The sequence below is a fragment of the Neofelis nebulosa genome, chromosome 13 (genome assembly GCF_028018385.1).
Source record: "Neofelis nebulosa isolate mNeoNeb1 chromosome 13, mNeoNeb1.pri, whole genome shotgun sequence".
Classification (NCBI taxonomy): Eukaryota; Metazoa; Chordata; class Mammalia; order Carnivora; family Felidae; genus Neofelis; species Neofelis nebulosa.
Window position 1 is genome coordinate 67,904,195 of NC_080794.1, and position 25,959 is coordinate 67,930,153.

General features: G+C 42.2%; 1 protein-coding gene and 1 long non-coding RNA gene across 5 annotated transcripts in view; one reads left to right on the forward strand and one right to left on the reverse strand.

Moving 5' to 3' along the window:
- SORCS3 (sortilin related VPS10 domain containing receptor 3) overlaps nt 1-25,959 on the forward strand; it is a 596,149-nt gene that overhangs the window by 462,825 nt on the left and 107,365 nt on the right. For all 3 annotated transcript variants that reach the window (XM_058697711.1, XM_058697712.1, XM_058697710.1), the window contains exon 8: nt 17,833-17,922. In XM_058697711.1, the coding sequence (XP_058553694.1) occupies nt 17,833-17,922 (90 nt within the window). The remainder of the gene's footprint in view (nt 1-17,832; nt 17,923-25,959) is intronic.
- On the reverse strand, nt 12,400-19,106 carry LOC131493342 (uncharacterized). Of its 2 annotated transcripts, XR_009252575.1 has the most exons (3): nt 19,045-19,106; nt 18,635-18,798; nt 12,400-12,591 (listed from the first exon to the last, which is right to left on the reverse strand). It is a non-coding gene; the product is annotated as an uncharacterized LOC131493342 (long non-coding RNA). The 2 variants fall into 2 exon arrangements; XR_009252576.1 differs by lacking the exon at nt 19,045-19,106 and having other exon boundaries at nt 18,635-18,807.

A 25,959-nucleotide genomic window follows, 5' to 3' on the forward strand; every position in this document is an offset into this window, starting at 1 on the left:
GCTCTACATTTCAAGGCAGATGGAACCCAACTCAAAGAAACTAAAAAAAAAAAAAAAAACCCTCAAATTTATGGAGTCCTTACTATGTATCCAGTATGTGGATAGATCGAACTATCCAAGAAAAGTAAAAAGAATCCTCTTCATGCCTATATAAAATTTCCCAATCCAAACGCCCAATCCCATCCCTTCTGACTTCTCAGGGACCTGGCTTTACCCATTATCCTTCTTCCCCTATCTCTTCAATATTCCTTCCTGTTTCAGACTTCCCATCAGTATTTAAATATTTTAAGTATCTACTATCCTTAAATTAAAAAAAAAACAAGAAAACTTTCTTTGAATCCCATGTTGCTGTCTATAAATGTCCCATCTTTCATTTGCAAGCAGATTTCTTAAGAGCTATCTATATTCATTGTCCCGTTTTTTCATTTCCTTCTCTTTAACCCACTTGAGACTGACTTGCTCCTTGTCCACTCCATTGAAATTACTTTTGCCAAGTTCATCAAAGATGTCTCTGAATTATATCTAGACAACACCTCTTGATAATTAACTTAGTTGACCCGTCTACGGCACTGGGGTCTCTTGGCTGCTGCTTCGTTCTGGAAGCACATTCACCCTTGCTTCTTTGACAATGTGTGCTTCAGCTACTCCTCCTACTTCTCCAGCGTCTAGCATCTTCTTCCTCTCCTAAACAGGTGCCTCTTCCTCTGCCTACCCTTGAAATATGGGTTGTTCTCAGAGCTTTTCATAGGTTCCTTTTCTCTGTTCACTTCCTGTGCTCTCTGAGCAATCCTGTCTCATTGATTCTTACAGCATGGCATCAATTACCATCCAGATGCTGATGATTCCCCAGTGTCTCCTGCTGAGACAGAGAGGCTCCAGGAGGGGCTCTTTATTTACAGAATGCCCATCAATCCTTTCGGCTTGGTGTCTTTTTGCTCCTTTCAGAGCTTTGCTGTGCATGTCCCTAATAGATGGTGACGACTTGTTTATTTCCCAGGAGATCTGCCCAGGCTCTGTGAAAGTTACATACTGTTATTTACTAGGCCAGCATAGCAAGGAATGTTTTCCCTTAATCTCAGCGAATTGTTCTGTAATTTGCCCCATATTATAACACAGGTTTTTGCTTTTCTAGTAGTACATGGATGGGATATGTCTGGCCCCAGGGTGTCGAATTGTTTCCATTTTGTGTATCACCTTTGAGTAATTACTAATAGCTGCATAGAAGGCTGTGTTGTCGTGCTTCAGTAGGAAAGACTGTTGCCGTTAATTAGTAGTGTCTCCATGGGCATGAGAAGGAAGAGTGGTGGCGTGGCGTGTATGCTGTGCAGTATATTTTATAGGAAGGGTGGCGCTCATGGTGTTTAATTATCCGGGAGCCTCATATGATTACGTGCAGCCTGTGAATGCTGGCCTGGAAAGTGAATATGTTGTCCAGGGGACCACAAGTGTTTCTATAATGCAGCCCAAAAGAATGAGATCGGCCACACACCTCTCAGTCTCCTCCACTACTGGAAAATCTGTAATTTCCTGTTTCCAAAGCAGTGATGCTTCAGAATGCGATTTCCACCTCACCACACCACCAGTTATTACCCACCAGTCAGCAAAGTGAAACTGTTGTCACAGTTTATTTGTTGTGTCTCATGTTTGTTTCATGCCAAATGCATGTCTGCTATGTGTGCATTTTCTTTTCTTTAATTCTACTTTAATCTTCCCAGGATCTTGGTGTGATGGATATTATTCTCTTTAGTTTTTAAGGGTGGAAACTGAATTTCAGAGAGGGTTAGAGAATCCCCCTTTGTCCTATAGCTCAGTAGATGGCAGGGTCAGGATATGACATCAGAGCTGTCTGGCTTCATAAGGGATAACAAAAGAGGACAGCGATCTGTTTCTCATTTCATTTTCCCAATCGGAAGATGTTTGCATTAGCACCGAGTAGCTGGTGTTCCCAGAAACTTTTCCGGATGACTGTACAGGTAAAAAAGAGACAGCTGTTGTCCCATTCTTGGTGGACACGAGGGGCAGGAAGGCCTTACTCCCTCCTTGTTCAGTGGACTGTTTGTCAGGATCTGTTTCAATTTTGTTTCAGATCAGAAACTTTCTGCACCATTAACCAAAGAAGGGCTTAATGGGATTCAGTACAATGTAATCATGCCCGCACCTCTGAGAGTCGTCCCTCACATGCACTTAGAGGATTATTCAAACACTCATCACTAGGGTGCAGAGGAGGGGGAGTGGCAGCATGGTTAATCATAGTTACCATCCCCAGCTCCACTTTCTCCGGCCTTCCCCACTTACCATGTACCTCTGGCCATGAATTATCCAGTTTCCATTGTGTGTTTCTGGGCACAGCTTCTCTTGAGTTCCATTCTGGGGTACAGAGGAGCTACTGAGTCATGACCCAGCTGGGTCTCCCCATTGTCCTTCCCTTTCTAAGTCCCAGCAATTTCCCAATACCCCCTCTTCTAAAGCACAGCTCCCAGGAGGATCTCTTTTCTGGGGCCTTCTCCTATTAAAGATAATTGTATTGTAAAAACAACAGTGCTGATAATGAAGACAGTTGGGCTGTGGACTGAGAAGCAGACTATTAAACTCAGTCCTCTCCCCATTACCATTATAACGGGGATGCATATCTATTTATTTCAGAGTTTCGGCTTTTACAATTTTTAATAGCTCTGCCTTTAACTCCATAGCTAGCTAATGGGGTAAACAAATGCTTTGGATTTCTGCAAGCAACTTTTAAGGATCTGATTCCGAAAGCCCTCATGGTCAGTCAGAACAAGGTCTTTTTGGAGTTTAAAAGTGGCGGAGCCATTGGCTGATCTTAGCTTAATTTGATTGAGCACCTACTATGTACCCAGGGCTGTGAGAGGTTCTGTCTGAGACAGAAGTGTTGATCATTCATTCATTCATTCATTCAACAACCATTCGTTGAGCACTTGATATGTTCCTGTTATTCTCAACGAAGGGAATATATTGGTAAACAAGACTGACAATGTTGTCCTCGTTCTGTTTCAGACTAGGTGCGGTAGTGGGACTACATGGCCTGACACTCTCTCTGAGCAATGTTCAAAAGCTCTTGAGAAAATGCTAGGCAATTTCTCAGAGTGAGGGAGATCCATGAGGCATGATATGATCAGAGATACTTTCCTGGAGAAGGCAAGGCTCAGGCTAGGTCTCCAAGCAGAGAATTGACTTGAGTCTAATTGTCAGAGCAGCAAATGCTCTAAGGAAGAGACCCTTCCATGGCAGGAGACAGTTTGCCACCAGATGGGGGTGCAGGTTGGTGGGGGATGTGGGGGTGGGCAGTACAGCATTGCTAGATGTAAGTCTGTTCTCACCATTAACTCACTCGGTGACATTGGGCCACCACCTTTCCTCCCTAGAGCTCAGTTTCCTTGTCACAAAAAGAAAGAATTGCATCCAAGAAGAGCTCTTGACCTTTTGTTGTTGTGGTTCTTAACAGTGGGAACTGCTTTTCATACAACCTTTCCAAGGAATTCCAAGATGCAAAACAGATACAAGGGAATGATCCAGTTTAAAGAGGGTCAGGGGGCTATAGGAGCTCCCCTACCCACCCAGCCTCTTCTTCATCCATTTTGGACACTCCCAATGCATCACTGTAGGATTCCCAAACTCCATAGAATCCAGTTGGGAAGGCAATGGAGTATATGATTCCAGAGTTCCCTTCTAATGCTGCAGTTCCAGAAGTCTGCTCACTCTACAGGATGCTCCATTTAGTTAAACATGGGCTGGTGACTGTTATTCAGGAGTATTTCCCAAGTTATTTCTTCAGTGTTGGAATCAAAACAAAAAATACTTAGGTTGCAGCCCATCCCTTAACAGAGTTGCTGAACTATCCTTTCCTCCTTTCCTTTCACATACATCTACTGAGGGCACAAGGTAGAGGCGGTACAATAGGTCAAAAATTAAAAAGCAAACAAGTAAAAGTTCCTGCCATAAGAGGGTTTGTAGTCTAGTGAGAGAGATAATACCTATGCAAAACAGTGAAGAAGAAAAATAATTACATGCTGTGATAAATTGATGAAATAAACATAATTGCAAGAGCCAATCATAGAAAAGAAGACACTTCATTAATTCATCTATTCTCTCAGTCCCTCAATAAATATCTCTGGAGTTACTACAGTCCACAAAGCATGGGACCCCACTTTGGAGATTTTGTAGCAAATGAGACAAACCCAGCCCTCTTCTTCTGGGAGTTTATGATTTACATGGATTCTCATCTCTGATAGTTATTGGGAGGCAAAAATAAAATAAGAGCATAAATTAGAAGAAAACTATGTGCAGACATGCCTGTGTCTGTGTGTGTGTGTGTGTGTGTGTGTGTGTAAAATATCTCCAGATTTTGCTTTTGAGATTGGGACATATGAAGTGATTTCATGACAGGTGCATCCACATGCACTCTTCCCTCCCCCTTTCTAACTGGGAGTCAGAAGGTCTGAACAGAAATCAATCCCAGCAATTTATTTTTAACTTCTTTCTCCTTAGCCAGGATTGATTTTTGTCTTTGTGATCAATGGCACAGAGAATAGCTCCATGGCCTGAGCAGCTGTTCAAGCGCTTGGTCTGGTCGGCCCCACATCTATCGAACAGAACATTAGAAGCCGATTATGAACGTAATAGAATGAAGATGTTTGAAGGATGGGCCTGATTACCCCTGCCTTCCTGGTGAGAGATGCCTGCAGGCAGGGGACTGCGTTTGCAGGAGCCCAGGAGAACCATAGGGCAGGGGAGACAGGGACACACGCTGCCTGTCCCCAGTGGGCAGAAGCCAGAGACCGGAAGCCTGCAAGGACAGGGAGGCACTGGAGATTCACTTCTCCTCTGCCAGCCTGACTCCCTCCCTCCTTTCCTTTTTAGCTCTCTCTTTTTCTTCCTCCAACTATTTCATCTTTACTACACCAACTGCTATTAGATTTGGAACTGCAAGTGAAACATCTGTTGTGAAATAGAAAAAAGAAAAAAAAAAAAAAGAAATTGATTGGCTTTTCCCTCTCCGGGCTCTTGGGCTTTCAAATGGTCTGTCTTTAATCTCCATTCTCTCCTTCCTTGTTTTTCTCTAATCCAGCGTGTGTGTGATGGGACCATGAATTTAGCCACTTCCCCTCTCCCTGGAGCCTTGCAACCTCTAGAGGCCAGGCAGAATCGCTTCCACCTCCTCCTCTGAAAAATGTTTTGGGAAGGGAGGCACACCTTGTTGAAATGCGCAGTGGTGATTCCACCACCCTACCGAACCCGATTAGAGTGGAGAATCTGCTTGCCGTACCCCAGGCCTTCTGTCCGATTCTCTGGAATAAACGCCTGCGGTTTTACTGCCTGCCCCAGGTGGCGATTGCTTCCAGATTGCAGGATGGAGAAATAATCAAAGTGCTGTTAATACGATTGTGTTTATTATTTCGTTCTGCTGTGTAATCGCTTCTTAGGTATTCTGTGTGTGCGTGGGAGGGAAGGCGTGGAAGTGGTGGCTTCCTTCCTCTGAAACGTCTGGTATGAGTCCTTGTGGAGTTGATTGAACCTTATACGGAGCCCTTCTGTATAAGAAATACTGTGATTCTCAGCATTTCCTTACTTAAGATTTGTCCTTTAACATTCTTCCGTGATTTTTACCTCCTGGCTAATTTTCTTACTGAATAATCTGTAGTTCTTGGGGAGTCAATTTCATATAATAGTAAGAGCTAACACTTATTGAGTGGCTAGTGTGAGCTAGGCATAGTATTAATGCATTTGGGCATTATGACATCCTATGAGGTAAATCCTACTCTTACCTCCATTTCTCTCGGGAGGCACAGAGAGGTGAAGTCATTTTCCTAAGACCACACAGCTAGTAAGGAGTGGAGCAGAGATTTTGACCCAGGCTGTCTGATACCAGTACACTTGTTCTGCCTTTTAAATGAGAGTCACAACCTAAATGTTCTTACATTTTGAGGCAATTGGGTCAAGAACAATGTAAGGGGCAGTTAAGTAAGAGCAGAAACCTTTAACACAAAGTAGCAGCCTACAACGTGTTTGTGGGGTCATTTAATGAGCACAAAATAAACTGGCAGCATAGAATCTTAGGATATAAGAGTTGAAGAAGATCCTTATGCCGAGGACACCAGGACCTAGGATGTGAAGGAATGAAGAACACAGAGGTGTGACAGTTTTGAGTCCCTGCTTTGTGTCTGGCACATGTTGGGCCTATACGTTGTGAGTGTGCCTTACCTGTTTGAGGATGAAACTGAGGTCCAGAAGCAGCTCAGTGCTTTTCCCAAAGATCCATAATAGCCAGTAGGGGTGAGGGAGGTTTGGAATCCATGTCTAGGCTCCTGATGCAAGGCTCTTTGTTAATTTTCCCAATAAAGAACTAAACAAAGGGCTGAAAAGTTTCAGAAAAATGAATTTCTGGTAACCCAGCTATAAGTCTTGAGTATTTTCTTGAAGCAGAACTATGTTCTTGATATGAACCACCTCTGCAAAGGGAAACAAACAAATAAATAAAATCTTAAAAAGATTATTGAGCAGTGTGGTGTAGACTTTTTATTGGAAATGTCAAGCAAAAATGAAGCAGAGTGTTTGTGTCAGATACTGCACAGAAAAAACACTTAATAAAACCTATACACACCCACTGTTTCTTGGCATTCCTCCAAAGCACCTCTTCTGGAACCGACCACCAGTGACCTGCCTTCTTAGATTTCACCTCCTGCAACCCCTTCAGATTTGCTGTGATCTTTTTCTTCTTTCAAGATCCATCCCCACCTTATCCCCACCTTTTCTTTCCATCCCTCCCTTGATTAAATAGAACACTTCAGCTATATCCTGGTTTCTCTAGTGTTCCATCCTCAAATCGATCATCCCATTCAACAAACAGAAAACATATGTATATGTGTGTGTGTGTGTGTATGTGTGTGTGTGTATGTATATATGCCAAGTTCAAATCCTCCGTGTGTGTGTGTGTGTGTGTGTGTGTGTGTGTGTGTGTGTATGTGTAATATGTGTGAGCCAAGTTCAAATTCAGGCTCTGCCACTTTGGAGCTGTATGTTCCTGTGCATGTCACTTTACTTACGAGTAAAGTGGAGCTGCATAGTGTGTATATGTATGTATATGTATATATATATATATATGTATGTATATATATGTATGTATATATATGTATATATATAACATATATTTTATATATATATATTACATTTGTATTCACTATACACTTATGTACATATATATATACTCTATATATATGTATATACTTTATGTGCATATATATGTATATACTCTATGTATGTGTGTGTGCATGTTGTATGTGCACTGATTTTTTAGTACTTCTGTACAGAGCATGAAAACAAGTGGAGTAAATTACTGTGGTTCTGAGCTGGTATTTCTCTCTTCTGTGGCACATAGCCTTCACCCTGCTCAGGGTACCATAGCATTATGGTGTTCTATGGCCATTTGTACATCTTCTATGCTAGGCTTGTTTTTACAGAGAAATGGTGAACTCCATGAGGTCACAGTCCTCTGACTCCCATGGTACCTGATACAGCCTGGGCACAAAAGTGCTGAATACGTTTTGATAAATGTAACATATGGTAGAATTGGGGCCAGTATCCATAATGAGATGTGTAAACATGAGCAATGTTCAAGGAATAATGTGAGTTTGGCCAGACCTTTAATTAGTATGTGGAGTCAGCAGTAGGTGGGGAAGAACATCTTGTAATCTGCTTCTCTATTTCCCACAGGGAAGCACACTCTCTTATCGCCTCTGGTTTTCCATGTTGTGGTGTTGCCAAACACTCAAAGGATTATTTAATGTAAAATCACGACCCACTGGTGAAAACCCATGCAATTATCTCCACTTTGTGTTTTTCTGATCTTGACTCAGCACACACAGTCTGAAGCAGCCTGGCAATGTGAAAAAGGCCTAGGGTTTCAAGTCAGAAGTTCTGTGGTTGGCTTTGAGACTCACCATTTAGTAACGAGGTGACCTAAAGTAAGACCCCTTAATTCTAAAATGGGAATATACTGAGACCTTCCTCAAAGGGTTGTGCTCTGACCAAATGAGGTTCCGTCAAATAATAAAACTAATGCATAGAAGAGCATACCCTACAAATATTAATTGTTATGACATGGATGCTAAGTACTGAGAGAGGCTGTATAGTATCTTCTCTGTGTGGTCATTGTGCATGAGAGCACGCAGTGCATCCAAAGTGTGAGCACAGAGCTTGACTCTCCAGTGGTGGTGCTTCTGCTGGAGGACGAGAGCAACACGACATGCGGAGTGCAATGGTGAGGCTCCAAGTAGCAGGTGGCATTTCACAAATATTCATGGCTCTCTTGGGGAGGTGGCAGTGTTTCTTGAGAAAGATCTTGACAGATGGCTTAAATCTGTCCACTGCTGTCCCAAACCTCACTCATGAGGCACGCAAATCCCATGTTGGCGAAGTTTTGCCGTCATATCTAGCAGCCCACACATATTTCCAAGACCGTCTGGAAATCCCACGTCCCAAAGAAGCATCCCTGCTTAGCTAGAAAATTAATGACTTTGTTTGTTATGCCCTTTTATGTTATGTAAAATATCTTGAGCATATCAATAAAATTAATCATTCTTTAAGTGGCTCTATATGCCTGCCATTCATCTTGTGTGGCTGAGTACACTTCTGTTCTATATCTCTGCCCATCCATTTCTTGCTTCTCTTCTCACATTCCTTATTCCCTATTGGTCTGTGGATAGCTATAGCCTAATTGGGAAATTTCAGTGCCCCCACACAATCAATAGATTGGGTATTTGGATCATCAGCTTGATTACGGTCTTAGTCTGTTCGGACTGCTGCAGCAGATATAGCATATAATAGAATCTTATGTACAAATAACAGAGTATTTCCCACAGGTCTGGATGCTGGAAAGTCCAAACTCAAGCAACTTTGGTGGCTAAAGAGAACCCATTTCCTAGTTCATAGACACATAGTAGAAAGGGCAAATGGAGCTTGCTGGGGTCTCTTATAAAGGCACTAATCCCATTCATGAGGGTTCCACCCTAATGACCTAATCACCTCCCAAAGAGCCCACCTCCAAAGACCATCACATCTAGGATTAGGTTTCAACATAGGAATTTTGGGGGAAAACAAACATTCAGTCTATAGCAATTTCCCAGTGCAAATACTTCTAAGATCTTTGGGTTTTTAGGTACATACCACAGGTCACTTATAATATTCTCATCGTTATAGCTGTAGAACACTTTACAGTTACATGATAGCATTTTGTTATCTATCTCCCTAAGAGATACTTCTCCCTAAGAGAAGGGTAATTATTTTCTCCCTTTTTATGGAACAATAACCCTGAAACTCCAAGAGATTAGTTACCATGCCAAAATTGCCTGTCTGATACCTGGCTAAGCTGAAACTAGAAAGACGGATGTTCTATACACCAGCACCTTACACCCTTCTTCCTTCTTCTCCTTTCCCACTGTTTTGTTTTTATTTTCTAAAATTCTGGAATAGTAGAAAAAAAGACAGAGGCTGGTGTTGGCCTGGGAAGATTTCAGCCAATGAATTGGCCTCATAGCATCTACCTGTGCAAAGGAAACAGGTGATGTGAGGTCTCAAGTTGAAGAGAAAACTTACATAAGGGTAGGAAGATGATAGAAGCAAGTCTCCTTGTAATATCTGCTCTAGCCTCCTCAGTCCCATCTTTTACAAAATCATATTAAACTCACAGTCCACAAGGAACAGGACCATTCCCTAGAGATGAAGGAGCAGATGTTTTGGTAATGAGTTTTAACATGTTTCTTTAGAGGTTCCATGAGTAGTGATTTTTTTCTTTTTTAATGAAGCTCTGGGACAAAGTAGATGGACTAGGTTTTAGTTTTTAGCTGTTATTATATTCATCTTGAGCATCTTGATACTCCCAACTTTTGTGCTCCAAGACAACAATTCAAGTCCATATCTGTTCTTTTTTATTTCTACATTTACCTTTGCCTTTTTATATCCCCACCCCCTGCAAAAAAGAAAAAGAAAAAGAGGGAAGGCAAAGGACTTTCATCCTGAAGGGTCTTATGGGAATTCCAAGAACTTCTTGTCCTCCCTCTAAGTCATGAAAGCCAGAACACAAAGATAAAGCTTGCAACCTTTAATGGTTCGATCTCTGGCATAGACCGTGTTGGCTTTGTGGTCTCCATAGGTGTCTTCTCCATAAAGTCATCCTGCCTGAGGGCAACAAGAAGAATTTCAGTCCTCTATCCCTGACCAGGTGCACAATGTGGCTAGCCCAGCACTTCCTGAAGCCTCCAGTTTGTATATATAAACTGCCACTATGGTCATGGTCAATCCCCATTAGGCCCCCACGATGTTATACTGGTGCAGGTCTCTGTACCTCTAGCTCAGCAGGGACAAGTCATATACAATGAGCATTTACCGTGTGCCAGCTTTGGGGCTAAAGCTCTTTACATGGTGTTCTGTGTTTACTCCTCAAAATAACATGTTAATAGGTTGTACTGATGTCTCCATTTTCTAGAAGGAAAAATTAGGAAGGTTGAATTAATTACCTGTCCAAAATTACCAAACCAGCAAGTGGCAGAAGCAGAATTTAAACATAGGTCCAGGATCCCAACCAAAGTAGTGAAATGCTAAAAAATAAGAGGAAGAGTCCTCTTTGAAAATATGCAATTGGAAACTTATCAAGTCCAGATCCTTTACTGTATTTGACAAACGGGCTCAGAGTCAGGCATGCTGATTCCTCTTCTAGTGCTGTGTGTGGTGTAGACACAAGGTCTTTATCCCATGCTTTTCTAACTCACCACCTTTTCTCTCCCTTACTATCATTCCAAATGGGCAGTGAAGGTTCCAGGGAGTTTCTTAGTAGGGTTGGGGAAGGTGGCGATTGTTTATCAATATGTTTTGGCTGACAAGTGTGCTGGCAAGCTCAGTATACATCTCCCCTCCAACACCTCCCCTACACCACACACACACACACACACACACACACACCAAACTGAGAGAACAATATTGGCTTCAATGCCAACTATCTTACTCGAAATCCGTTCTCAGTGAGGTTATTTTGGGGCTGTTATGTTAGGGCCCTAGTAAAAGATTTTATTATGTTAGGGGCCCAATAAAAGATTTTATGTGCAAATCTGTTTCAAAGGAGTTCAACCTCAGCACAGTGTATGTGTAGTAGGTAATAGACCCACTCTTTCTAGAAACAGGCAGATAAAACTGCATATTACATTAATATCACACAGCCTCCAGGACATAAAATGAGCAAACACCAGTTTGACAAACACTAAATTCAACATCAAATGGTCTAGCAGAGGAGACAACTTGCTGGTAAGATGCCGTGTTATTCCAAGTGCCATCTCACAGTTTTGATTCAGACACGTAGTGTGGTGCCTTAGCAAAACATTTTTGGAAAATGAGCTTAGGGTGGCAAAGTCAACATAACCTGCCGTGCGGGAGCCCTCAGGGCCATCCCGATGCTTAGAGCAACTTCCTGATGAGAACTTACGGCTCTTTATCAACTCTTGTGGTCCAGCAGTCAGCATCCTGCTTCTTTTCTTGAAAGAGAAATGTGATCTTTGAAGGAAATATGTAGGTGGAGAGGAAGAGAAAGGCCTAACAATGTCAAGATTTATTTCAAATAATCTGAATAGAATTAATGAGCAAAGAAATTGGAAAAGTTAATTGTGCATCCTAACAACTGTGTGGTTCACTTTTGTTTCTTTAAGGAGGAAGAAGCACTGCAGAGGCTGTGTGGGAAGTCACTAACATGTACCTGGAGAGGTGGCCACTCCTCTTGCTTAGGCTGGTTATTCACATTGCGTGGGGCCAGCAAGGTCCTCTAGTCGACACACCTTCTAAGTGCCATTTCCTTCATTTCTTGTGCAAGCCCAGTTTGTTTCCGCTGTGGCCCCTCCTAGTCACAAGTTCCAGGAGCAGCATTGTTCACTCCGGTCCAACAACAGAGCAGTGATGTCTCAAGGCTGGGAAACTATTATGATCCCTCACATAAAAGGATCTGCTTTGTTGGCAGGCATCTTACCTGGGAAATTGGAAGTCAAGTGACATGGGATCCATTCCCCACCCCAGAAGTTTGGAAACCTGACACAGCCTGAAGGACCAGCATGGGCTTGGCAGTCAGATAAATTTGAGTTCAAATTCCAGCTTCACCATTTACTTGCTGTGTGTCTTTGAGTATGTTGCATAACTTCTGCACCTGTCAGTTTCTCACCTGAATGTAAGAGAGAAGGCCAGTATGTACATAGGGACAGTGCTTGGCATGTAGTAAAGACTCAGAGAATGTTATGCTATGAATATTTATGCCTTGTAGGGTACTAATAGCTTCACTAACAATCATAATAGTAGTAATTAATAGTGTGGATATTAAATAATATCATGAATGTAAAGCATCCAACATAGTAGACACTCAAAAATGTTCATTTTTGCTTCTCTTTTTAGATTACCATGCCCATTTATGAATTCTAGAGATATAAGTTTTCTTCTATCTATGGCAGAAACAGGCTCAACATACTCAAGGCCCTTTGGTTCCTTTTTCTTTTTTTTTTTTTTTTTTTGGCAGATTTCTTCCTCTCCTCCAGGGCAAGCCATCATCTAAAAGCAAGGAGAAATGAAAAAAAAATAATAAAGGATATGTCAGGTTAGACTTGGTTACAGCAAGAATGGGAACAAGTCAGAAGAGATAGATGTATTTAATGGCCAGTGCATTTGTCCAAAGGAATCATTTTCACTGGCCAGGAGCCCAATTAAACCTGTAAAATGGAAATCCAGAAAATCAGATTAACGAGCCAGTCATTAGTGAGGAAAAGACCCAGCTAATTCAGTGTTTAGCATGACGGATGGGCCCAGAGCAAATAATTGGATGACATTCATCATATGTAAAATAAAAGGTGTCACTGAAAAGGAAAGTGGTAATAATCTCTGGGATTTACAATGCCAGCAGATTTGCTTGTAAGGAAGAGAAAAGTTCATCAAAATAGATTAATAGTCGCTAAACTTTATTCTTTTCTTGTGTGGTTGCCAGAGGGCTGTGCAAATAGTATTGGAGAGGCAGCAAATGCATCAGCTCGTATCATCCCAACATTGTGAGGATTTTGCTCCCCAGGAGGAGTGCTAGAGATAAGTTCCTGCAACCATCTAGAGGCTGGGTGGGAATGGGGAGTTCTCTACATCCATGGTTTAGTCACTAAATAATGGAGGAAATCAAACTCAAAAGCGTCTCTGGTTGAGCTCCTTAATCCCCACAACTTGTTATTCCGTTAGTCAATAGGTATTGAGCCCTGCTCTGTGCCTGACATTGTGGGGATACACTTATTCGTAATTAAGGGCTCGGGCATAGGCTGGAGTCATAGATTGTAACAATCTCGTCCTGACCTGTGGAGGCTCTGTACATTATATAATATGTAATTAGACTCAAATGAGGGATGGTGTTTAAACTGCTTATTGTACCATTTTCTATGTAACAAGGTTTCATTGCATGGTAGTAATTATCAATCTTGTTTTTATTACCTCACCCCTTCTCTTCTATGAAGACATCATTTTTAAAATACGTCATCAATGCCATCACAGATTTTCTGGGAATATGAAGAATAATAAACATATATACATGTGCCAATTACAGAGATTTTTATATGTTTCTTAAAAAATAAAAATATGTTTCCTTGGAGTCAGGAAAATGTATTGTTATAGCGAGGTAAGATGCATGGAGACCCTTCTCCATCACAGGAGGAGGAGAACAGGTTTAGAGCCAAACTTTGCCAGGTTCCAATTTGTCTTATCTTGGGCAAGTCAGTCAGTACCTTATAGTCTCTGAAAGGTTGTCATGAGAATTGAATTAGATAATTTATATAATGGCTACATGCAGTTCTGGAACATGGTAGATGAACTCAATCAATGACCGTTGTGTCATTACTCTTATTATTACGTATTCACTAATCATTTGCCACAAGACCAGCACTGCCTAGGAATCAGGGAGGTTGCAACTGTATAATAAGACATGGAGGGAAGATTATAGGAATATGTGTACCATCAGAAAAAAATGTTGAAAGGGCTGTAGAAATAGGAAGAATAGGGCTGAAAAGTTGAGAGGAGAGAAACTGTAATGAACTGGTGGCATCCAAAATCCTTCCATGATCTCATAGGTGGTACAGTGACGTGAAACCATCAGTCGGCTATCAGTAGGTACAGAGGAGGATATCACCAGGACAAAAGCATAACTGCAGGAGTCGTCTTGGTATCACTGGAAGATTTTCTGATATCCTTGGAAGTGGGACAACCTCTGGGCTCCTGGGGCTTTATCAGCCCCTTAGTAGTTTGGACCATCCCATTGTGTATCTGAAGTGTAATCTCCATCTTTGATTACTCAAGCACAAAGTCTCCCAGGTTGTATGTGTGAGCTTGTGAGAGAGAGAATCTGTGCTTGTGCAGGGCTGTATCAGGAATGGCTAGACTGAGTTCTCAAGTTGGTGGGGTTGATCACCCTAACGAGGGGACCACTCTGTTCTCCTTTGGCTCTTGGTGATTTGGAAACCGCAAGGGACCCAGTGCAGTTCTATGGTGCTTATCAGAGGCTTGGCAATGCTCTCATCTTGTTCCCTCGGGAGCCCACTGGGTCTTTTTAGGAGAACCTTCTTTTCATTGCTGAGCTCTGGCTGGCATTCACTGACAGGACTAGCCTACTCTGATGCCAGTTTCCTTCCCCAAGGCAAGTTTGGTGATGTTCAGGGTGTCCCAGAGAGAACTGTTTTTTAAGCATATGATAAGTGACCGGAGCATATATTTTGGGGTTTAGAAACTTCATCATTGTGTATCAAGTCTCCTTTGGGGTTATGGAAGACTTGTAGAACTAGATAGTGGTTATATAACATTGCAAATGTGCTAAATGCTACTGAATTGTACACTTTATTTTTTATTTTTTTAATTTGAGAGAGAGAGAGAACACGAGCTGGGGAGAGGGGCAGAGGGAGAGAGGAAGAATCTTAAGCAGGCTCCATGTGTAGTGTGGAGCCAGACTTAGGGCTCAATCCCATGACCCTAGGATTATGAACTGAGCCAAAATCAGGAGTCAGATGCTTGACCGAGCCACCCGGGTGCCCCAAGAATTGTACACTTTAAAATGACTAATTTCATGTAACAGGAATTTCCCCTAAAATAAAACTTTATCATCATTGTCAACACAAAATGAGGACAGTAGCTACATCTAAGAGGGAGGCAAGGGTCTCAGGACAGGTGCAAGGCACAGAGTCACAGAGGTGTGTGTCAGTTGTCATTTGAAGTTCTGGTTCTGACCTGCTTAGAGTGAGTCTCCTAAACCAGCAGCATTTGCATCATCTGGAAACTCATTAGAAAAGACAATTCTTGGACCTTACCCCAGGCTGATGAACTCAAAGACTCTATAGGTGGGACCCAGCAGTCTGAGTTTTAAACAGCTTTCTAGGTGATCCTGATGCAGCTAAAGTTCAAACACTACTATTCCAATTCTGAGGTTGACAGGTATACATATGTTGGTTTTATAATTTATAATTAAAACACGAATTCAAAAAGATAATATGCACCCCTATGTTTATCACAGCCAGATTCTGGAAGTAGCCCAAGTGTCCATCAGTAGATGAATAGATAAAGAAGTGATATATATATATAATGTATATCTATATATATCTAAAATATATATAATTATATATATATATATATATATAATGGAATATTACTCAGCCATAAAATTAATGATATCTAGCCATTTGCAACAACATGGATGGATCCACAGGATATAATGCTAAATGAAATAAGTCAGAGAAAATAAATGATTTCACCCTATGTGGAATTTAGGAAACAAAACAAATGAAGAGGAAAGAAAGAGACAAACCATAAAACAGAACAAACTATAGAGAACAAACAGATGTTTGCCAGAGGAGAGGTGGCTGGGTGGACAGGTAAAATAGGTGAAGGGGAGGGGCACCTGGGTGGCTCACTGTGTTAAGCATCCAACTCCAGCTCAGGTCATGATCTCACACTCCGTGAGTTCGAGCCCCGTGTCAGGCTGTGTGCTGACAGCTCGGAGCCTGGAGCCTCCTTCAGATTCTGTGTCTCCCTCTCTCTGACCCTCCCCTGTTCATGCTGTATCTTTCTCTGTCTCAAAAATAAATAAACATTAAAAAAAATTTTTAAAAAATAGGTGAAGGGGATTAAGAGGACACTTATAATGAATACTGAGGAATATATAGAATTGGTGAATCACTATATTATACAGCTGGAATTAACATAACACCTCATTTTAACTGGACTGGAATTTAAAACATAAATAAATGAAATGAAACACACAAATAGGATCAAGCAAGGACTAGTGGTGACTGTGTGTTTAGTACCAAAGATTACATTTTAATCTGTTCTATGCAGTTGAGATTTAAAAAGGAAAAGACTACTCAACAACTCATTGATCTTAATATGTGAACACCCCATCTCTAAGCCAGTGCAGCACAATATAGATTGAGAACGGATGTCTTTATCAACAAACAAAAACCCAAATTAAACAACAACAACAAAACCCCAAAGTCCTGGAATACAAAACATGAATGGCTCTAATGAGGAAATAGAGATGTAGGGATAGCATTGAACAGTGGGGACAAAATCAGTCTCTCCTCTTGATTCACAGCCTGTCTTTGCACCGAGTTTTTTACAAGCTGCCTCCCCACAGACTCTAACATTTGCTCCACCTGGCAGCTTGCGCTGTCTGCTTTGTGGGCTCCCAATCTGTGCAGAGCAAGGGGGAGCTGTGGGAGATGCCCTCTCTTGGATGGGGAGCGATGGGAGGCTTTCAACAGGGGCGTGACATTTCTGCTCCCTGCACCTCCCGCTGTGGATGGGCGCCACGTTCCGACTGGATTGGGAGGGCTGGCCCATCTCCAGTAAGTGCTTGGTGAGAACAGAGTGGGTGCCTCCAGTAATTGCCTCCTCAGCACAGCAGCCTGGTTGCTATTGTCGTCCTGCTATTTTCTCTGAGCAGTCTATGGTATCTTCTCTTGTGAATATTAATTCCCCCCAAGTTAAGACGATTAGGCTGACAGCAGCCATCTGCAGAACTGTGCCATATTGGCAGGACTTTTCAACAAGCCCAGGCCAGACCATTTCTTGAAGTGGTTTCCAGATTCTTCTAAGAATCCATCCTTCCCAAGTGAGATGATTACAGAGTTTGACTCCCCCAGCTGTCAGATAGCAGAGCTGGGACTCAAACCCAGGATTTCTCACTTTCCAATCTAGAGTTCTTCCTCTAAGCCTTGATTCCTTTAAATAACTTGCATGTGAAATGGACCAAAGCATACCTGCTTAGTGCATAGATTTGTCAATAGGAAGGAAAAAAATGTGCTCAGATCAGAAGTGAAATTAATTTCAAAGTAACAAGAGTTTTTGAGCAATAGTAATTATTTAGAATCAGAAAAAAATTCATTTCACAATCATGTCATGACTGCATTGGATTAGAAACTTGTTTTTTAAGGCAGAATAAAGAGATCATGGGTACATCCCATGTAATGGCTTCTGTTTTCTAAAAATACTTATTGGGTGTGTATATATGCAGAGCACAGTGACCAAACAGAGTCCCTGCTCTCATAGAAAGTGTCAACCATTGGGAAAGACTGTTGTAATTGCTCATTTGTGGTCTATGTGCCATGACATGGGAGCAACTCAGTGCTGTGTTGCCAGCAAGGGTTATTCTCTAAAAGGTTATCACAAACCTATTGTGGCTGTTGATGGAGAAGCTAGTACTTTCAACTTGGCCATGACCCCTGGCCCAATCTGACCCCTGGCCCCATCTGACTTCTTTGTGTTTCCCCTGTGATCCAGGTAACAACTGGTGGAAGAGCCAGCTACTACGTGTCCTATCGAAGAGAGGCCTTCGCCCAGATAAAGCTGCCCAAGTACTCACTGCCCAAGGTATGCACAACCTCTGTCCTGGGTCCTGCCAGACAAAGCACAGGGAGAGGCTGCCATATTGGGCTCTGGGGAGGTTTGGTTTCTGCCTGGGAGACAGCTGGCATTCAGCCTGACATACCACTGCTGGGGTCTGGCCTCTGCTTATGTCCCCAAACATGGGTTCTGTATTCCCTTTTCAGTAGGTTATGTAGGCAAGAGCTTTGATTCCCTATGTCTCAAACATCCTGTATGGGACTGGAACCATTTCCCAGGGGCCGTAAGGAAAGGAGAGCTAGTATTCAGTCTCTTCTGGGCGTTCCTCCCTCTTGCAAGGGCCTTACTGCCAAATAGAGGGACAGGCTCAGAAGGGCCTAGGCAGGAGCCCAGATATGTGGGGTGTGTGTGTGTGTGTGTGTGTGTGTACACATACAAGTGGTGGAACTGGAAAGAAAGCTCAGGGCTTCTAGCTCAGAAGCTCCATTGCCTTTTCCCCAGTCCAGCATGGCCCCCTGTTTTCTGCCTCCTCCATATATATATATGCATGCATAAAGGTGCACAGGTGAGTCTTGCGGTGCTCTTGCTTCTGTCTGCATTTTAATGCTAAATATAAATGCACTGCCTGTTTTCTGCTCCCTTCTGCCACTATGAGTAGTTAAAATAGGAATAGTTTACTATAATGTTAATCTCAGATAATGGCATTTTAACTCCTCTATTGAAAAATTATAAAACTTACCCTGTGGGCTCCATCCCTTGTGAATGATGGCTTCTGGCAGAAGATGGATCTTGGAGCCTGAATCTGAACATGGACAGGATGCAGTTGCATCACCTACTGTAGCTGCGAAAAAGCCAAGTCTCTGGGTGGACACGTATCAGATGTAAAGGGTCTGTAGGCTGGAGCTGGGAAAAAAAGCTAAGTGAATACAGAGGTGGGAGGGATTATGGAATAAGAAGGTGGGTAATTGTCTACCCGCTGGTTGTTTTATTCATGCATTTATTCATATATGCATGCTCGCATCCATTCATTCGATCCTTCTTTTATTCACCCATTGAACTGTCGTTTCTCCCATTTAAGCTTTTATTCTGTGCCAGGCATGAAATTAGCTCTGTGGACAAAATAGTAAGTAAGCCGCAAATGGTCCCTACCTTCATGGAGCTTATATTCTGGGAGAGAAGAGAGACACTGAATAAGCAATTGTAGGTGTAGGGAGTGTTAGGGGGATAGAAGCTCAAACGCCATTGTGACATAAGTGGAGCTTACCTAAAATGGATAGTGAGGACAAGTGTCCTAAAGACAGTCATGTTTAAGCTGATTTAAGAGGGTTAAGGAGTTAACCCTGCAAGCAAGGGTTGGGAAGCCAATAGAACATATATGCATAGGCCCTATTTTAAAAGAGATAATATCATTCTTTCAACAAACTAAAACACCATCTCAAGAGACTGGGTTGCAGAGAGAGAGGTGGAGAGGCTGATGAGATGAACAGGGACTGTATAAAGTAGCCTGAGGAACCATGGGAATCAATTTCTCATTTTTCTCTACCCTCTCTGTGATTGGTTTGAGTGGGACCATTATATAGCTTTGTGGTTGCAGGGTGTACCCATCCGATGGTCTAAACCCAAGCAGGAAAGTGGTACCCTGCTCGCAGAAGATGAGGAAGGGGAAGTTCATAATCATGCTCTTTCTGAAGGAGAAAGACCCCTTGCAGTCACTTGATGATTTCTATGTATTGGAGCAGGAGAGAAGTATTTTGGGAACTTTCCAAACGATATCTCCACTGTAAGGCCTGTTTCATCTCTGTATTGTGTGCATATTTTATGTATTCTCAGCCTTCTGAGGAAAACAAACAGTTCGCTCCCCTGGGCAGTGTGACTGCAGGTGGGGACAAATGAAGCCTGGAATTGATCAGAACGCTGGGACACTCCATTAACGATCAGCAACCCCATGGCAGTTTATTGTGGTGGAGTACTGTCCGTGCGGCCCCTTTTATAGAACTTCATCCACAGCAGCTTCATTAATATGAGGGCTGCTGTGAAAATAGCTGGATGGTTATCGATTCCCTTTATTAGCCAGCGTTGGCTCAGATTTTCATAGCCTAGGCTGAGGAGGTGAGGACAGAGGGGGTGGAAGTGTTTAAAAGTGGAAATGGCTTTTAAGCAAGTTGTTGCTGTTCCATGAGCTGCGGCTGCTGCTGGGCCTCTTACTTAAAAAACAAAAACAAGGAGAAGCTCCTGTCATCATTGCCCTCACACCTCTCCTCCCTGCCTGTCTGTTCAGAACACGCTCTCCTGGGGCACTCCGTGGCTCGGAGTATTTTGCAGAGAATGAAATGAACACCATTAATAACGAGTGGCATTATTAGGAGCAGCAACCTTGTGCTGAGTTCTCCAGAACCAGTTCCTGGGTGTCGGCTTGGCAAGGAAGGCATGCACCAGCAAGGTGGGGAGGCAGAAGACAGGGGGCCATGCCTGACTGGGGAAAAGGCAATGGAGTTTCTGAGCTGGAAGCCCTGAGCTTTCTTTCCATCTCTACCACTTGCTTATCCATGAGCCCAGGTCTTCTTATCTGTGAAATGGGCATCATAATACCATTGAACATTACTGAGCCTGGTGCTGCTGGAGAACAATAAGGTTTAAGAAATTCCCCCACTCTTTTATGTTGCTGGAAGTGGCTCCCTGCAAAGAACCACTCTTCCCAGTGTGCCCTGCTAAGACACAGATGCCTGCCTATTTGCCTTTGACAAGACCAACTTCCCCTTCTTTATTTCACAAATGATTACCTGAACTCTTTGTCCCCACTGACCAATCTGGATAAAATGCTGGCTATTTTCACTCGATCAGACTTAGTCTGGCCTTTCACCTTCTCCCAAACCCATGAACTCTGCCCACTCTTGAGCAGATGCGAGCATTGAGGGCTTAAGCAGTCACTGGACTCAGAACAACCCGTTAACAGCCCTTCTGAAAATCACCTGATGTGACAAAACTTAAGGAAGGTGGTTTCCTGTCTAATGGCCCTCTCTGCTGCCACCTGCTCCCCCTTCTCCCCACACCCAGTTCTCTCTAGCTTCGTTTTATTTTCTAATCACTTCATAAAAGTAATTCTTTTCTGCCTTTACTCTTGAGGGACTTTAGATATGACAGCCAGACTGTTCCCCCTTTTGCAATAGCCTTTGCAAGTAAAGTCTCTCCCTACCTAAGTCTGGGTTTGCTTTTAGTTGACAGTAGAATATGTTTAATCCCATTTTGAATAATAAAAGAGAGGAGAGGGAAATATGCTTGAGAAAATTTATTATAATGATAATGATGGTGATATTAACCTTTTCCTTAATTTCCTTAGGACAGTTTTCCTTAATGTTTACATTTCCCCAAATACTGATTTATCCTTCTTTGCTCCCTTACAGCCATACTTCTTAAAATGTTATCTGTAATTCTTATCTCTTTGGTTGCTTCTTATCCACCCTTCCATCCACTGCCAGATGCCCTGTGCTCTCCCACAGCCCTCTCTCCACTATTCCACCAAAAATCCTCTGGCCATTGTTACCAGAGACCACCTCCACACCAAATCCAATAGACATTTGTATAACTCTTTTTCTTTTTAACCACTCTGGAGCATTTGACAGTGTTAAAAAAAAATCCATACCTGATAATCTTCCCTTTGGAATATTTTATTCTGATTTCCTTTTCTGGATCCCTTTCCCTTGCCACCCGTTAAATGTTGATCATCCTAAGTTCTGCTGGTATTCTGCATGGTTCCTTGGTGACCTCATCACTTCTCTTCATATTGGTGACATCTGTATACACAGCCCCATCCCATATCCACTGAACCCTAGACTGTATCTCCAACTGCCTATTTGAAGTACCTCCCCTAAATGATCTCATTGTAAAAATCTGGAACTGAGCTCAGAGTCTCTATATGATATCCCTAATATTTCATCCTTCTCCTCTGTTTACTTAGTCCATCTAAACTTTCATTGGTTATCTACCGTGTGCTAGATACTTAGTAAGTGCTAGAAATGAAGTGATAACTAAGAAAGTCTGCCCTCTGAGAGGTTACAGTCTAGTGAGACAGACAGACATAAACTAAATGATTACACAAGTATTTAATTATGAGTATTTAGTTATGATTGTGTGAACATGCTAAAAAGAAGCAGAGAATTTTGTAAGTCGGATATCTGATATATTATTAAAGATATGCCCTTTTCCTTCATCCCCCTGTGGGTTCTGCCTTCTTAATATCTCACCAGCCATTTCATAGGATTCTCATAGAATACCTGCTTTCTTAGCTCAGGCCCCCATGTGTCATTTTGGAGTTTGTTGCGGTGACCTCATAAGCCTTCCTCCCTGCCCCACTGAAATTCACCTTTCACACTGCCTCCACAAAGAATGAGATCACACAATGCAGCTGGTGTTCCCCAGCCAAATCTCTGCACTGATCAACTCGAATTCTTTTCTCAGGCTTAAAATCGTGTGCTAGTTTTGGATTTCTTTTCTGGGCGAAACTTAGGTGTGCCATACACAACCCCTTAGGATGCAGTCACTGTCTGTCCTCACCTCCCTCAGGGGAAAACTGCCTTCAGGCCATTCAAGTTCCACACATTTCCATGGATGCCCCACTCCTCTTCCTGTCAGTACTTGTGTGGGGGACCTTCATCAGGTTCACAAAAGGCCAAGAGTTGGGGTGCCTGGGTGGCTCAGTTGGTTAAGCTCAGGTCATGATCGCAGGGTTCATGAGTTTGAGCCTCATGTTGAGCTTTGTGGTGACAGCTCAAAACCTGGAGCCTACTTCAGATTCTGTGTCTTTCTCGCTCTCTGCCTCTCCCCTACTCACTCTCTCTGTCTCTCTCTCTCAAAAATAAACATTAAAAATTTTTTAAAAACAAAAAGGCCAGGAGTGAGGGATGTCCCCACCACCATTGGACATCTGCTTGAGGTCAGGTTCTACACCTTCTTCTCTGTATTCCTATTATAACGTTTGGCACGTGACAGATGCTGTATATCATATGTGTTTTTACAGTGAATGAAGTAACAGTCGGCCCAGATTACACGAAAATGTTTCCGTCACGGGGAAGTATTTCCACCATTGCTCACCTATGAAGTCGCACATTTAGGTTTGTGAAAGGCAACTATGATTCTTCCAAATTAATGGTAGAAGGGTTTAGAGGGAATGCTACTTATCATGTTTTCCAAATAAAAACATGAAGGTGGTAACATCTGATGCTGCCAAAATTCCAGTTTAGTAAAGTCCCAATCAGAATTGACTTACTGATTTTTCCCCTCTTGGGTTTCTCTCTTCATCACTGATCAGATCTCTCCCTGCATGTTCTCAGGAGTAGCAAGAATGTCTTCATTGTCTTAGAAGGAGGTGACACGTGCTTTGGGGTTAGCTTGAGATCACAGGATTCAAGAAATATGCTTTATTATCATCAGATCCCTATTAGACCAATAATCCTGATAATGCTTTTATTGTTCTTGAAGATTTAATATCCTGGTTATTATTGGTTGATCCCTATTCAACTGTAAGATCTATTTGGAGAGAGGACACATAGTTTAGAGCTTTTTCAAAGACTGATTCCCCAGACTGCATGCACCTGGATTGCCTGCAAGGCTGGTTCAGATGGTAGAATTTAAGGCTCCAAAGCCAGATGTACTGAATCAGAACTGCAGGCAGTGGGACATGTGAGTCTACATGCTATTAAAATTTGCAGGTAATTCTGATGCATATTGAGTTATACTCCCACTGATACGGAGGCTAGCTTCTTGATTCAGATAGTCTTGGGTTTAAATCTTAGTAATATCATTTATTAGCTAAGTGACGTAGGGGAATTACGAATATCACAAGCAGACTTCCCAGAATCCTAGGTGCTAGAGAGCGCTGTCTCTCCCAGAGACTGCAATACCTGTTGGCCAGGTGATACGCGCCAGTACAGCTCCAAACTAAGATGCTTTCACAGCAAATCTGGCTGCCTTTAATCCTGACCATGCCCCAGTGTTTTAAGTTGTTTTTTTCCACTTATTTTACATTAGTTTAGTCTAAAATAACTTAGCTCATTCATTTTTATAACCAAAACATCTGGGAAAAGCCCGGCACTTCTATTGCATTTTTAACTGGGTAAGTGAATTTAATTCGTATTTCCTGCAGCTGCTATTTCCCCTCCTACCGGGTTCTTGGGCTTTCATTCCACACCAACACAACACAATTTCATCACATGGTTTTTAAGAGGAAGCCTTATTTCCATTTTCAAGCAGCTCAGCGGGAACCTGTAATTCTATAAGGTGCGTAAGCACAAATGAGCTACTGAGGTCTTAGTCAAGGCGACCTAAGGAGTTCAAGGCCAGAGGCTGAGATCTGACAGATTCGCCAATAAAAAGATCCAGAATTCTTCTCACTTTCCCACATCCTGGTTGTCCAAATCAAATGAGCTTCTCTTTTTTAAAATCATCCTGAGAGAAGCTTTCCGTAGTTGTGTCATTATAGACATTGCTACCTCCTTTTGCTGCTGAAATCATTTTTGGGAAAGGTTGGCCAAATAAGGTAAAAGCTAGACCCAGCTTGGTGATTTACTTACTGTCAACTCCAATTGCCTGTGCCCCTGCTATGAGTGCTTGCCACCACAGTGACAAGGGTCCTCTCCTGCTTTCCCAGGATGTCATTACTCTTTGCAATATATATCTATATATTAATGCATTTTTTAACTGCTTCCATTATGTCAAGTGTTCATCTGTGTCAACATCTTCTCCTGACAGGGCGAATTCCCTAGAGGAGGACTTGAGTTTGTGATAATCTTTGTATAGTGCCTAGCTACATATGAAAACTGGCTTTCATAAATTGTTTTGAATTGTGAACTGATTAGATTTGATTTTAGAAATGATCTAGTCCAGGTATGCAGACTAAATTGACTTCAGAGATCAGGAAGTTGATATTAATATGTAAGTGGCCGATCATAAGAACATTTGGGTACTTGAGGCTGAGACTTCGGGAGTGCTGACTTTACCTAAAAGACGGCGCAGTCAGGTATTGAACAGAGACTGTGGTTGAACCAAATATTTGTGATTCATATTCATCTCATGGGTCATTGGATTACAACTTCTGATCTGGAGGCTGTCTGTCCAAATGCTTAGAAGCTAACAGGTTAGACTCCTATTACAAAGGTTCAAAACTTGGTTCTTCCTCTGACTAGCTATGTAATAAATATGAAGCAAGCTGGCAAACCTCTGTGTACCTTAGTTTATTCCTCAGTAAAATGGGAATAATACTGCCTCCACTGTAGAATTATTTGGATTTTTCACTAAAATAATACATTTAGATGACTTAGAATAAGTGCTCAGGTGTTAGCTATTCTTTTTATCAGTAGCCCAACCTCTTCAGTATTATGGTGAGAAAATTAAATCTCAGGGACCCAGATACATTCCACACCATATAGCTAACTTTTAGTAGAGTTTCTATTATGACCCAGAACACTAAATTCCAGGTTGAGTATCCTTTCTGCCATATCTGTGATTTTCAAATATTATGTTATTAGCAGCAGAACCTCCCTCACCTTTTACTCCCAAAATATTACATGGGACTCCAGTATAAAACAGATTCAGGTGGTATTGCTCTGGTTGAAACAGAGTTGGAAGCCCAGAATCCCACTCGTTGGCTATGCCTCCATGCCATCCTTCTTGCAATCCCCATGACTCTGAAGATTCCAACGACAAGTTTCAAAACCACTACAATAAAAGTTTGAAAACAAATGAAGATCTAAAGAAGGGATAAGCCCTGTCTTCTTTGCATGTGTGTTTCCTCTCGCAGGGCTGTATGCTTCTGTTAGCACTAACACTAACTCTCAGATATAAAACTAAAAAATGAAAGTGGATGAATCCCTTGGAGCCATAGAAAATGATACCCACCAAAGCCCCTTACACCCATCTTACTGTCACTTAGCAAGGAACAGAAATCACAAAGCTCTTAATATATAGCCTTGGTCCGACACAGAATTGTTTAACGCTGCCTATAACTCAGGCATTTTCTCAACCTCTCAATAAGTCATGGTAATTACTCTGGGTCCCACTGGGCAGAGAGAT